Source organism: Clarias gariepinus, chromosome 24 (genome assembly GCF_024256425.1).
Source record: "Clarias gariepinus isolate MV-2021 ecotype Netherlands chromosome 24, CGAR_prim_01v2, whole genome shotgun sequence".
NCBI lineage: Eukaryota > Metazoa > Chordata > Actinopteri > Siluriformes > Clariidae > Clarias > Clarias gariepinus.
The window spans coordinates 6,196,033-6,210,396 of record NC_071123.1 but is presented as its reverse complement, the minus strand read 5'-3'; the positions used below and the strand labels follow the sequence as shown (position 1 = coordinate 6,210,396).

The 14,364-nt window shown below is 42.0% G+C and overlaps 1 protein-coding gene across 1 annotated transcript; it reads left to right on the top strand.

The window, feature by feature from the left end:
- Positions 1-4,005: 4,005 nt before the first annotated feature.
- Positions 4,006-13,341, top strand: ddx54 (DEAD (Asp-Glu-Ala-Asp) box polypeptide 54). Its single transcript, XM_053484755.1, has 20 exons — positions 4,006-4,286; positions 5,133-5,259; positions 5,339-5,409; positions 5,489-5,677; positions 5,763-5,812; positions 5,987-6,028; positions 6,214-6,309; positions 6,485-6,606; positions 6,819-6,880; positions 6,969-7,100; positions 7,244-7,454; positions 8,424-8,555; positions 8,975-9,196; positions 9,283-9,356; positions 9,602-9,820; positions 10,287-10,438; positions 11,078-11,191; positions 11,293-11,403; positions 11,513-11,601; positions 12,718-13,341. The coding sequence occupies exons 1-20, from the start codon at positions 4,167-4,169 to the stop codon at positions 12,960-12,962; spliced, it is 2,580 nt and encodes an 859-aa protein (XP_053340730.1). The 5' UTR covers positions 4,006-4,166; the 3' UTR covers positions 12,963-13,341.
- The last annotated feature ends 1,023 nt before the right edge of the window (positions 13,342-14,364 follow it).

The following is a 14,364-nucleotide window of genomic DNA, read 5'->3' as shown; positions in this document are numbered from 1 at the left end:
ATTGGCATCATTGGGATTCACACTTTCTAATGATAGGATGAATGTTTTTCTGAGTCTGTCCTATGAAAACTGGCAGAAAGATGAGAATTCACTCAGAAATGGAGGTCAGTCAATCACAAGGGCATCATTCACACCAACGCAAACAGACCTTGGGGAATTTAGCACAACCAATCCACCTATTAATGGATGTGGGAGGAAAAACAGAGAACCCAAAAGAAAGAAATGCAGACATGGACAGCTAAATACTGTATGATTCATTACATAAATGAAATAAGAGCAATAAACCTGTCAGATGTGTGATTAAGTTAAGTCGAGATAGCTTAACATTATATATATAATGTTATTTATAATGTTATTTATATAATGTTATATTTATATATATATATATAATCACAATAAGTAAAAGAGAAATATAAGCATGTTATATTTCTGGGATATATTTCTTTATTAAATGGAATTGGATTTGTATTGATAAACCATGATGTCAGTGCCTAGCAATAATCTGTTGTGTACCTGGGTATGTGGCAAAGGACAGAGTGACATCAGTTAATTATATATTAAAATTGACTTTAGTTATGACATTTTTGCACTCGATTGACGTCTTTTATCCATGGTACACCCTAGACAGGGTGCCAATCCATCGCAGGGTACACACACATACACACCCTCACGGCAATTTGGGAATGCCAATTAGCCTTATCTGCATGTCCTTGGACTGTGGGAGAAAACTTGCATTTCTTGTTGCCACCTATATCAGCCTGTCTGATTTCATCTGGCATTGATGTGCTTGTGTTTTTTCTTCCCTCCCTCCGATCAGGTTGCATCTCTTTGTCATATCCCCAGATTTTTCCGTCAGTATAGACATTCTATCTAATCAAGAATTAAAGACTAAATCCTTTCTTAGAGTACATAATGCTGCGGATAAGTCAAGCTTTGCGATAAGCTCCCGCGCTCTCTCGGCCCTGGAGCAACATATGGTCGCACTTGATGCACGATTGCCCATGATTCTCCCTCGTAATAAAAGATATGTTTACAAGGATAATGATATATTCCACTCAGGATGACTTTATTTCTTTTTAGGCCACGGTTAAGTAACAACGGAAAAACCTTCCTGTGGATTCCAGCGTCCTCGTTCTCGGCTCTAAAGGGAGATTGCGAGTGTGAAGTGGTGAGGAACAGTAGGAGCTGAGCTGAAGGCTTTTGAAATCCTTATTAATATTCTACTCAGAGCTAAGCTGTGTGAAAATGGCATTTTATCCACCGTACAACCCATTACACTGTCAGTGAGATACACAAGTCATAGGAGTAACATAACGTACAGTTCACTATATTCATATATGGTGTAGATTGCAAGGTGGTGGTAGCATCAGGATTCACGTACACAATAAAACAGTATGTCTACTGTACATGAAACATCAGCAAAAATGTCTGAAGACTTGTGTGGCTTTTCTTTCAAGCAAAGAAGAATAGATATGCTAAAGTCCGAGCATAGCTTCTGAAGCTTTTTCTGAAGCTTTCTCCTTATCTAATGTCACACAGACTCTCTGGAAAAGCCCATTTTTAAATCCCCTCACAGGAGAGTGGCAGCTATAGGATAAGGCTGTACAGTGCAGAGTCCAGAATTCTTGCTGAAGCTGCAAGTAAAGGGATTTTCGGAGGGTAGCTGGATGCATGGAAAAATAAGAAGGAAAGTACTGTATATACTGTATGTAAAAATAAAATATGGAATTTTTAAACAGCTCAATGTCTAAGCCTTTTGCGCACATACTCACTGGTCAAAAAGAAAAGTCACCAATTTGGAAAGGTCCAATTATTGGTCAATCAATCAATGCATCAAGTACGAAAAACAATGAAGTAGTTTTGAAATAACGAGAATTGGCTTCAGAACTGTCTAACACAGTACTATAACCTGTAAGGATAGTGCTAAACCTTTAACTTCATGGAAGAACTTAGATTTTATAGACTTCATAAAGATTGGAATTTGGAGCAATTGCAAAAAAGTTTCATCATGTGGTGAGATAAATTCAGATTGACTCTAGTCCAGAGTAATGGGTGGGTCAGAGTAAGAACATGCAACCATCACTCATAGTCGCCTTTCTACCTTGATGGTATCCATGCATCAGTGAAACACTGGAATAAGTGCATTAGTGTAACAGGGGATTCAATCTTACCCATGATGTAGTGTTAGGTTCATAAAAGTATAAAATGAAAAAAAAATATTATATAACGTGCCATATAATCATTCTTTGATATCGTACATACTATATAATACTGTATAACTTTTCCAGATGTCACACACTACAGCCTTCATATCAGGTCTGGAAACAAGGTTTGCATCAAAAAGTGTTTAAAAACACATCTATTACTTTTTTTGTTATTTAAAAAAGGGTATACAAACTTTTGGAAAAATGAGTGCATTTTGAATATAAAGTAGATCAAATCCTACAATGTCCACCTGTCCTAATCCAACATGCATTTCAGTTTTGTCAGGATTGTTTAATAAATCTTATACTGATTTCACTGAGATGTGAAAAAAATGAAGATCTGGGACGAATTTAATAATATGAATAAGCTGTTGAACCGTCGACATGGTGTGTATATGTGTAAGGTATAAAGTAAAGTATTTTGCCTTGCACCTCCAAGGGTTTGTGTGCATGGAGTGTCATGTTCTCCCTGTACTTGGTGGGTCTCCTCCAGGTTTCTTCCCACAGTCCAAAGACATTTAGATTAGTCTACCTGCTGTTCCTGTATTGTGTGTGCATTGCAATGGATTTGCGCCCCATCCCGGGTGTCCTCGTCTCGTATCCTCCAGGCTCCCTCTCGGCCTTGTATACAGGGTAAATCGGTATAGATGAGTGAGTGAAGCTACTTGTTTGCCATAATGTTTTTTTTCTGCTTGTGCCGCCACCCTGTGGACATTTACTGTGATGCTGTGTCAATCAGCATTGAAATGTGACTGACTGTTGACTAAATCCAAATATCTTGAACGTTGCACTATTTGGCAGAACCTAGGAAAACCATTTATGTTGAAATGATAAGACTGGCATTGGGTTGTGGATGTATTACAGATAGATCAGCATGCTTTTACAGGGTTGCGAGGGGCCTGAAACATATCCCAGGAGACTTAGGGCACGAGGCGGGGTACATCCTGGATCCTTACATACACACACACCCACACACAGATACACACACGTGCACACACACTACAGGGAATTCCCACACTACAGGAAATTAGAAAACGCCAATTAATGTAATCTGCATATCTTTGGACTGTGGGAGGAAACCAGAGCACTTGGAGAAAACCCACCAAGCACGGGGAGAACATTCAAACTCCATGCACACAGACCTGTAGGCAGGAATCGAACTGAAACTAAAAATTTTAGTTTTGAAATTTCCAGTACTGTTCCAGCATAAAGGAAATAAATAAAAAAAGCAAAAAACATTGACATAGAAAGTGCGTCCATATTTTTGACCGGTACTGTGTGTGTTTATAACAAACAAAAAGTGTTTATAACAAACACAAAATAGATACAGAACGTTCTTCTGCCATTACAGTGCTTTCATCTCAAGATGATTTTCTGTTCACCATGGGTGTGAAGAGTGATTTTAGTTAGTACTCAAACCCCCTTTAACGTGAACCTTATGTTTCTGCTTTTCGGCCTTTACTCCTCACATGTACATTACTACAGAGTGAAATTCTTTATTCTTTGCACATCCCAGCTTTGTTTGTAGAGCTGGGACTCGAACCGTCAACCTTCCAATCAGTAACTCAAAGCCTTAACACACTGAGCCACCATCACCCCATAACTCCTGTACAGTCAAGACTGACCGAATAGATAACTGCATGAATATATTAAAATAAATCATGTGCAATAGTACATAATCAAACAGAATAGATACAGAACGTGGCCCATACACGGTGTAATTCAGCAACCGTCCTGAAGAGGGCAACAATGTGTTTGTAAAGCGCTTCAACTCTAAGTAGAAGAAGAAGAACAACCGGACCACACGTGTTCCAAAATGTCCTGCTCTTCTGTTTTGGCGATGTAGTCGTTAGTGCGAAGTATTTAAAAAAAACTAATAAAAAAGTTTTTTTTTTCCCCTTTTGATTTATACAGAAGAGAGATATACAGTATATTTTATTTAGAGATATTTCACGAGACATTATGGCGCAGAGGAAGAAGAAGTTGTGGAAGAAGAAGAAGCACGGCGCGCACAGAGAGCCAGACATGGACTCGGATGGAGAAGATTTCGAGTTAGCGGCTGAAATTAAAGATGACGTCATAGTGAGTGACTTAAATACACATAACCGGTCTCATCCTTGCTATGATATACACTGATCATCAAAGAGTTTATGTTTTTTTTTTTTTCATCTACGACATTATACACACACACACACACACACACACACACAAGGTAAACAATACACACAAACTTATTAACTGTCAAAACTGGCTTTCTGCAATAAGCATGTTAAAAAGTTCAAGACGTATAAAGAATTAAGGAAGTGACAGTGTTTGTGTTAATGACGTCACATAAGAAGCTTACTGGTGTGAGAGCAAGTCTCAGCAGCAGCACGTGCAGTTATCAGTACAGGCACAGCCAGAAGCCAGTATGAAATCTTATTATAGCTAAAACTGAGGGGACAATGTCTATTTCCTGTGGGTCCCAGGACCTTCAGATATTCAGGGACATGAGAAAGCAGACGAGTGTCTCTGTGGTATCGGTCTCCTGTTTGCCATGTGGAAGGCCCAGGTTTAATTCCCATTTAGTGGCCAAGCCACAGCCAGCGGATCCAGTGCCGCTCTCAAGCCTGGGTAAAATTGAAGGGGTTGTGTCAGGAAGGCGTAAAACCAGTGACACTTTGGAGCAATTTGAAAAAATCAACATTATTTATCTCTCAAAACACTGATGCCGCTGCCTACTGCATTCGGTGAGGGAACAAAATGAGCAAATAATTTCCTTTTACCACACCGGACGCTGTGCTGCCTTCCAGTGCATGAACAGTCAATGGTGCACCACCTATACGATGCAGCATTTTACCACCTTAAATACAAACATGTGAATTAATAAATAATATTAATAATAAAAAAGTCTCATTTTTAAAATGTTGGATGTCTGGATCTTCACAGTTTGGTAAAAAGCTGCCTCGTTTCCCCACGTCGTCCGAGTGCCTGTCAGACGTAGAACCAGACACGCGAGAGATGGTGCGTGCCCAGAACAAGAAAAAGAAAAAGTCTGGAGGCTTTCAGTCCATGGGTACGTCCTATTCATTAAACCAATCAAACCAACGTATGACTGACTTGTCGAACTCAAATCCATCTTTCCCATCGCACAGGTCTTAGCTACCCCGTCTATAAAGGCGTCATGAAGAAGGGCTACAATGTTCCGACACCCATCCAAAGAAAGGTGAGTCATCAGTTTGATATCATTCTGAATCTGGTGTTTCTCGTGAGCTTTCTCATGACGTTCGCGTTTGCCGTGACAGACTATCCCCGTCATCCTGGACGGTAAAGATGTCGTGGCCATGGCGAGGACGGGGAGCGGGAAGACGGCTGCGTTCCTGGTGCCCATGTTCGAGAGGTTGAAGGGACCTCAAGCTCAGACGGGCGCCAGAGCTCTGATCCTCACCCCCACGAGAGAGCTGGCTCTGCAGACCATGAAGTTCACCAAAGAGGTGACGTGGAAGCCACACCCTGCCAGCTAGTTTTTAGTTCAGGTTGATTTGTCGTTGCTGAGCGTTTGTCGCTTGTTTTTTCCAGCTGGGAAGGTTTACTGGGCTCAAAACGGCACTGATCCTTGGTGGAGACAGGTAACACTTTTTATTTTTTATTGATTAATCATTTCGGTATATTCGGCTTAAAAATATATATATTAAGATTATTTTGATATATTGCAATTGCAATTTAAACTGCGATAATAACTATTAAATAAACCTTTTAGCTCTAGCTTTTAATCAGTCATTAATTTTTTTTTTCTTCCTCAGCATGGACGATCAGTTTGCTGCTCTGCATGAAAACCCGGACATGTAAGTCTGTTAACAAATGTTATTGAATTATTGTAAAGTATTTTCTTTATTGTCGCAACACTATAACAAAAACTTAGTTCATTTTACAGTAAATAATAAACTACACTGAGATGATGATGATTTCCCATGTAATGGTACAGTATCACATTTTAAGCTATAAAATAATCATCCATGTATTTCTCCAGCATCATCGGTACTCCTGGCCGTCTGATGCACGTCGTCATGGAAATGAACCTCAAACTGCATAGCGTGGAGTACGTGGTGTTTGACGAAGCGGATCGGTAAGCACCCTTCAAAATGGCTCGTTTTCCAAACGTTTACGGAGGCACACGGCGTTTCACTGTAACGAGCACTTGATCATTGAATGTTTTATTTCTCTCATGTCGAAGCGCTTTGCTCTTTTGTCAAGTTTTATACTTTACGTAATAACGTTCCTGCTGCGGTTCTTCTTTACAGACTGTTTGAAATGGGTTTTACTGAGCAACTGCAGGAGATCATCAGACGTCTCCCTGAAACTCGGCAGACCCTGCTGTTCTCCGCCACGCTGCCCAAACTGCTCGTGGAATTCGCCAGAGCTGGTTAGGACTCCTTTTTTTTTTTCCCCTTGGGGTTAGCAGAAAATATGATGATTTTATGTTTAGTGTAAAGAAATCGCTGTTACAAGGGGTCTTTAAGTCAAGTCAGATGATATTTAATGTATATGTGTAAAACCTATGTTTATACCACGGTATGTTCACTGCACAATCAAAAGTCCCGGTTTGACTTGAACGATGTGTCCTCTCTTTCACAGGATTAACGGATCCGGTTTTGGTCCGCCTTGATGTCGACAGTAAGCTCAGTGATCAGTTAAAGGTACCGTAACTTCAAATTAACAAATTTCGACAGCTGAAGGAAATCTTTATATCTTGCTATGCGCTACATCAAGTTTTGTCCCCATTAGCTGTCGTTTTTTCACCTGCGTCTGGACGACAAGCCTGCGTTGTTGCTGTATCTTCTGCGGAACGTCGTGAAGCCCCAGGAGCAGACGGTCGTATTTGTCGCCACCAAACACCACGTGGAGTATCTCAACCAGGTAACTGACCGTGAGACAGTGGACAGGACAGTGTTTTATGTTGTTTGTGTTTTATGTGTAATGCTATATTGTACAGATGAAAATGTACAGAAGAAGTGCCCACGAAATAAGTAATGTGCTGTTGTGTTACGTTTTATGATTAGCTACTGACCTCACAAGGCATCGAGTGCGCGTACATATACAGCGCTCTGGACCAAACCGCCAGGAAGATCAACATCGGTCGCTTTGTCCACCGCAAAGCAATGGTGCTGCTGGTGACGGACGTGGCAGCTCGTGGTATCGACATCCCGCTCCTGGACAACGTCATCAATTACAACTTCCCCTCCAAGGGCAAGCTCTTTCTCCACAGAGTCGGTATGTTCAGTGCACAAATAAATCAGTGTCTCAATTCACAGCGGTTTATTTGTCTATATTTGGAGGTGGCTTACGGAGCCCATGGATGGGGTCCCAGTCCATGAGCATGGAGTTTGCATGTTCTCACTGTTTTTGGTGGGTTTCCATTTTCTTTCCCCTACAGTCCCGAGACATGAGGTGTTGACTGATTGGTGTTCCCAAATTGGCTGTAGTCTGTAAATGTGACTGTGTACCATGTGATGGATTGGCACCCTGTCCAGGGTATACCATGCCTCGTGCCCGAAGTCTTTTGGGATGGGCTCCAGTCTCCCATAACCCTATATACAGCATAAAGCGCTATAGAGAATGAGTGAATGAGTGAAAGAGAGAGTATTATTGGGTGTATGCTTGCATCCAGGGTGTACCCTGACATGTGGCCTAAGCTCCTTGGGATTGGCATTTAAACGGTGGCCTAGTGGTTAGCACTGTCGCCTTGCACTTCCAAGTGCCTCCAGGTTCAATTCCCTCTTTGGGTCTGTGTGCATGGAGTTTGCATGTCCATGCCTGGTAGGTTTCCTTAGGGTACCTCCCTTTGGACAGTTTTCTCCCACTGTCCAAAGACATGCAGATTAGGCTAATTTTCCAATGTGCCCGTAGTGTGCGTGTGTGTTTGTGCATGCCCTGTGATGGATTGGCACCCTGTCCAGGGTGTACCCCCCCCTCGTGCCCATATCCTCCTGGGATAGGCTCCAGGCCCCCCGCGACCCTGAATACAGGATAAAGCGGTATAGATGATTAATGAGTGAGAGATTGAGGGGTACCCGTGAGCTCCTCCTAGCCCACTCTTTACCTTTTCTAAAATGTTTATTTTTTACTAACACACTTGAGTCCCATTACATAATACACTGGTCTAGGTAGCTAACTAACATTAATTAAAACTGTTATATGTTGTGTATGAGCATGCTCTCTTGTTGCTGTGTTGATGTGCAGGTCGTGTAGCCCGTGCTGGCAGGAGTGGTAAAGCCTTCAGCCTCGTGTGCCTGGACGAAGTGGCCTTTGTTTATGACCTTCACCTCTTCCTTGGAAAACCTTTGCACCTTGCAACCATTGATCACTCTGAGGGTATGTCACCTTCATTAACAATGGGATATGATTAAGATTAGGTTTCATTTATTTGCCACATGTTCTTTACAGCACAGTTAGGAAGCTGGGGTCAGAGCGTGGGGTTGGCCAGGGTACAGCACTGGAGCAGCCCTTGAGCAGATAGGGTTAAGGGCCTTGCTCAAGGACCCAACAGTGGCAACTTGTGGTGGTGGTGATGCTGGGGCTTAAACCCCAGAATTCCGATCAGAATCCCAGAGCCTTAATTGTTTGAGTCATTAATGGAAATAACTACCCTTGGAATACATTCTTGTTTTCAGTGTCAGCACTTTTTCTCATTGGTGCTCAGACCCTGATGATTGTAGCTTTTGTTATGCATTAAGTTTATAACTGACAGATCCTTTCGGCAAGTGACTCTAATATTTATCATCTTTGTCTAGATGCTGATGGAGTGCTCGGTCGTGTCCCACAGAGCATCCTGGATGACGAAGACGCGCATGTCCTTGCGGCACACGAGAACTCTCTAGAACTCGAGAACCTCAAACGGGTTTCCGAGAACGCTTACAAGCAGTACCTAAAGTCTCGACCCAACCCCTCACCAGAATCGATCAAGCGGGTGAAAAACACAGATCTCTCTTCAATAGCCGTTCACCCACTGCTAGGTTTGTGATTATTTATTATTGTATTTTTTTTAAGTCTGGTTGTCCTGATGGCCTGTCTAATCTCGCAATGTCTGGCATGTTTCCAGGGTCAGGACTCGAGAAGATGGAGTTGGACAGACTGCAGATAGTCGACTCCATCAAGGCTTACAAGGCAAAGTCTGTAAGTAAATAATTTAAATGCTGTATTAAGTGTTTAAATAGTTGAGTTTGCAGTCAGGTCCATGCTTTTAGCACAGGTACTCATGGAACATGTTTGTTTTATTAGTCTCCTAGTACTTAGACAATGTTTGTTCGACTTACGAACAAATCGTACTTGTGAATGATTTCTCGGAATAAAACTCGTTCGTATGTTGAGGATTTGCTGTATATTTATGAAACGTAACGTATCATTTCCGAATTTCTCAGACAATATTCGAGATTAACTCCAACAACAAAACCAGCGCCAGTCAGATAATGAGGACGAAGCGTTCTCGGGACGGCCGTCTGGTTGACAAATTCCAGAGGACTAAAGAAGAGATGCAGGCCGAGACTCAGCAGAACCGGCCGGCTACTCGGACCTTAGCTAAAACACAACAGCACCGTGGGGAGGAAGTGGAGGAGGAGGATGGTGATGAAGACATTCAGGTGAGTCTATAAGGCAGTTCACTTTGCTTAAAAGGCTACGCAAGTCTTAGTGCTTTATTCGTGCCTCACAAACCAACTAGGTGCGTACTGCCACCTACTGTATCGGAGTTTGTAGAGAAGCAAGTGTTCTTGGGTACGGTACAATATTAATGTGTTAAGGCTGGCCAGTGGAGGAATGTGAAGAAGAGGGTGTGGCACAGTTGTATTGGGTACAATACTAAGTAATTTTTTTTTCTAACGGGATGTTATGTATACTGTATGTGTTAAGTCTATACCACAATAAAGGTTTATTTATAATATAATTTCTTTTTATGAATTTCTTTGTGTGAAATTGTGAAATGATTCAAATCTAATCAATAAATAATTGTGGTTTAAATTTGACAAAATTAGTGAAAGGTATTGGTGATTATCAATTTCAGCCCTAATGCCCTAAAAACAACTAATTTCACTCTTTCGTATTAATCAGGGTGTGTTTTCGAAAGTGGTCGGAGGAAAGAAACGGAAACAAGACGAGAATGTGGATGGGGACAGACCCAAGAAGAAAAAGAACAGGGGGTCGGGTCGGGATGAGGAGTTTTACATCCCCTACAGACCCAAGGACTTTGAATCAGAAAGAGGGTATGTTTGTGATCTTGACGTTAATCCTTAATAACATTTACATTACAGCATTTGGTAGACACCCTTATCCAGAGCGACTTACATTTTTATCTCATTGTATCCTTTTTTCATTATAACATCTGAGCAGTTAAGGGCCTTGCTCAAGGGCCCAACAGTGGCAAATTGATGGTCGTGGGATTTAAACCTGGAACCGTAGTCTAATGCCTTAACCAGTGAGCTACGCCTCACCAAATAACCGGATCAAACTGGAACCTTTTAGAATTAAACTAATACTAATTTTAAAGGTTTAGGTATTCATTCCTTTTGCATACCATTCTTTCCATTTTTTCCCCTTTTTTTATTTATTTTATTATATTTTTTGGGGGCCATACAGTGTATTTTAATCATATTGGGGAGCATCATTTTTGAACTGTACTACGCTCACTTAATGCTTCTTTTGATAATTACTGCACTAATTTGTACTTTTTAGGTTCAAGCTTGCATATAGATTTATAAAGTTTTTTTTTTTTTTTTTTGTTGCACAAACCAAAGAGCCCCTAATATATACTGTAGTTTTAAGATTACCCTTCTCTTTTAAGATAACGTGTCAGATTATGTTTTTAAGCTATTGTTTTTTGTTTTGTTTTTTTCTGTCTGTAGACTCAGTCTGGCAGCAGAAGGCAGCTCGTTTGAACACCAGGCCTCCTCTGCTGTTCTGGATCTGATGGGTGATGAGAGCACCACGATGGACCAGCACCAGAAGATGATGAGATGGTAAGCGGAGAGACACCCTCGTGAACACGCACATTCGATCGAACCAAAATCAGACGTATACATGGATGAGCGATACATTCTGTCTCACTGTATCTCTCCAGGGATCGCAAGAGGAAACGCTTTGTCCGGGATACGGGAAAAGAAGACAAAAAGAACAAGATCAAAACGGAGAGCGGGCAAGTGGTCAGCACCAAGAAGTCGAAGAAGAGCTTGTATCCTTTTGTCAGGCGTTCTGGTTGAAGTTATGTGGGTTGTGTATGAATTTTGAATAAATCATGAAAATGGTGTGGATTCAGGGTTCATTCCTTCACTCTGGACTAGTTATGAGGAATGGAAGAAGAAGTACAAGGTGGACGATGCAGACGATTCAGATGGAGAGGGTGGAGGAGGACGGGGACCCAAATTTGGAGGTATGAATGCATCTAAATGGAATTGTTTCATCAGTAATTTTAAAACTGCAATAAAAAGAAGTAGAACTGGTCATTTGACCCCCCTGGCTAATATCGAGGATGTCCCCCTTTTTCCCACCAAAATAGCAATGCACTGTGTTGTGTGTGCACCTTTCTATCATAACCATCATTAACCTTTTCATCAATTTGAGCTACAGTAACTCTTCTATTGGATCAGACTACATGTGCCAGGCTTCGATCCCCATGTGCATCAAATAGGTTTGGCTACCCCTGACACTGTCACCAGTTCTCCGGTTCACCACTGCAGACTGGGGACATCCCACAAGAGCTGTTGTGTTGGCGTTGCTCTGACTCAGTCTTCTAAGCATCAGATTGTCCCAGATAAGCAAGCCGAGGACGACAGGGACAGTGGCAAGGGAAAACTCCCTTCGATGGCAATAGGACGAAACTTTGAGAGGAACCAGACTTAACAGAGAACCCATCCTCATTTGGGTCAAACGGATAGCAGGGATTGATCTGCTGTCATACTGTGTGAGACTGGAAGTTCAGTATAACAGTTGATGTCTTTAAGTTAATATAGAGTCCAGTTCATTATTGGAGGCTCAGGTAGATTTGTAGGAAATTCCAGTCCTGAACTATTGAGCAACTGCAGCCAAGTCAAGTTCTCAGAGAAACAGCTGTCAACCTAGGCCAGGACCGTCTTCGTGGAAAAGTGGAACTGTCCCCAGTCACCACACGCATTCCAAGCAGACCACACGGGGCATCCATGTGACACGATCTCCTCAAATCCTTATGCTTGTTCATTTTTTTTTCTGCTTCCAACACATCAACTTCAGAAAAAAGCTTCACTTGCTGCCCAATATATCCCACCCACTTTCAGCCACCATCATAACAAGATATTGGAAATGTAGCTACTATGAGAAGGGCCGAAATGTAATGGCTAGACTACTGGGTTAGACTGGGAATCGGACTTGGATGATAAGACGAGCACTTTGCCGCTGCGCCACTTGGACGCTGTAATCAATCTTCGAACTGTTTGTATACATGTGTGTGTCTGTATGTGTGTTTATTGATGCTGATTCTGATGTATAAATCTGCACGTCTCTGTCATTCAAGGTCATCGCGGGAGACACAAAGCGGGCCCTCAGCCCAAGAACAAGGATGGCTCACGGGTCCGTTCGGAGCTGAAGAGCAGCGAACAGATCCTGAAACAGCGCAAACAACGCTCCAAGCAGCAGTTCCTGCAAAGCGGCGGCTTGAAGAAGCTACGTGGCCGAAGCAAGCAGCGATTAAACGACGTCATGAAGTCCGGCTTCGGCCGCGGGCGCTTCAAGAAAGGCAAGATGAGGAAGAGACTGTGAGAGCTTGAAACCTAAACAAGAAACCCAACCTACTGTAGAGTTCAACCTACCACCGTATTTAACAAGAACATCATGGTGACCTTCTTTTAATTGATAAAGTGCTTCAAATGCGTCTCAGTCGCCCAGTTCTCTCAATAGTTCCCTCTTTTTTTGGGGAAATGATAAAGGGATGGCTTGTTGGTGATAAAACTTGTTTATGTCTTGAAACTGAGACCTATATTAAAAAAAAAATAAATCTGTAAAGAAAAAAGGTAAGCAAGCTTTGGAAAGTTTGAAAAGACTTCTCAAGAAATCTTGGTGAACTGTATGATGACAATGTTAATTTTTTTGTTATATACATATGTATTTTGAAATCTGTTGCCAATACAGATACAAATGACAACAATTAACATCTAGTGTTTTTTTTTTTTTTTTTTCCTTTTTCTAAATGAAGATAAATTGTTTGGTGGTGTAGTGGTTAGCACTGTAGCCTTGCACCTCCAGGGTCCGGGTTCGATTCCCGTCTCTGTGTGCATGGAGTTTGCATGTTCTCCCCGTGCTTGGTGGGTTTCCTCCGGGTACTCCGGTTTCCTCCCACAGTCTAAAGATATGCAGGTTAGGCTAATTGGCGTTCCCAAATTGCCCGTAGTGTGTGTGTATGTGTGCATGCCCTGCGATGGATTGGCACCCTGTCCAGGGTGTACCCCGCCTCGTGCCCTAAGCCTCCTGGGATAAGCTGCAGGTCCCCGCGACCCTGAATACAGAATAAAGCGGTATAGAAGATGAGTGTGAGTGAGTAAGTGTTCAGTTCGTCCACAAGATGGCAGCAGTCCCAGCCAATACGTTTATGCTCTGGTCCAAGCGACACACCACGTTTTCCATCTTCTGCGCCAAAAAAAAAATGATTATTTTTTAAAAAATCTTTCTATTTTGGCTCTGCATTTCTGACAAACAGTAAATAATCATGTTTTCATAACAAAGATCAAAAAAAGCCTGTGTGAGTGTTGAAGGACGCGTTGGGGGGGGGAATAAAACATTAAACATTCCTCTAGTGGAAGATGAGACTGTTATTTCCACAGCAGAAGTATGCATCCAGTTGCAGGACACATGTTGAAAGCTGTGGTCCATATGGACGCGGTTAGTTTAATTCATTCTCGTTATCGCTAGGTTATCTGTGCCATATCTGAGTTATGCATATGTCTGATTTAACCCATTAATGATTAGTGAAGGCCTGTCCAGCTCTGACCTACAGCAGTACCGGTAGAAACTACTGGTAAGTGAAGAAGCGGCTTGGCCCGTGTGACGGTGGAAGGTCGTAGTAATCGTAATCTCTTGGCTGTTCTGTTCGAGATCTTGTCTGCTTGTAAATCTAAAATAGAGCGAACAAGCTGTGCGGATTATTAATCACAGTCATCTTCAGTGA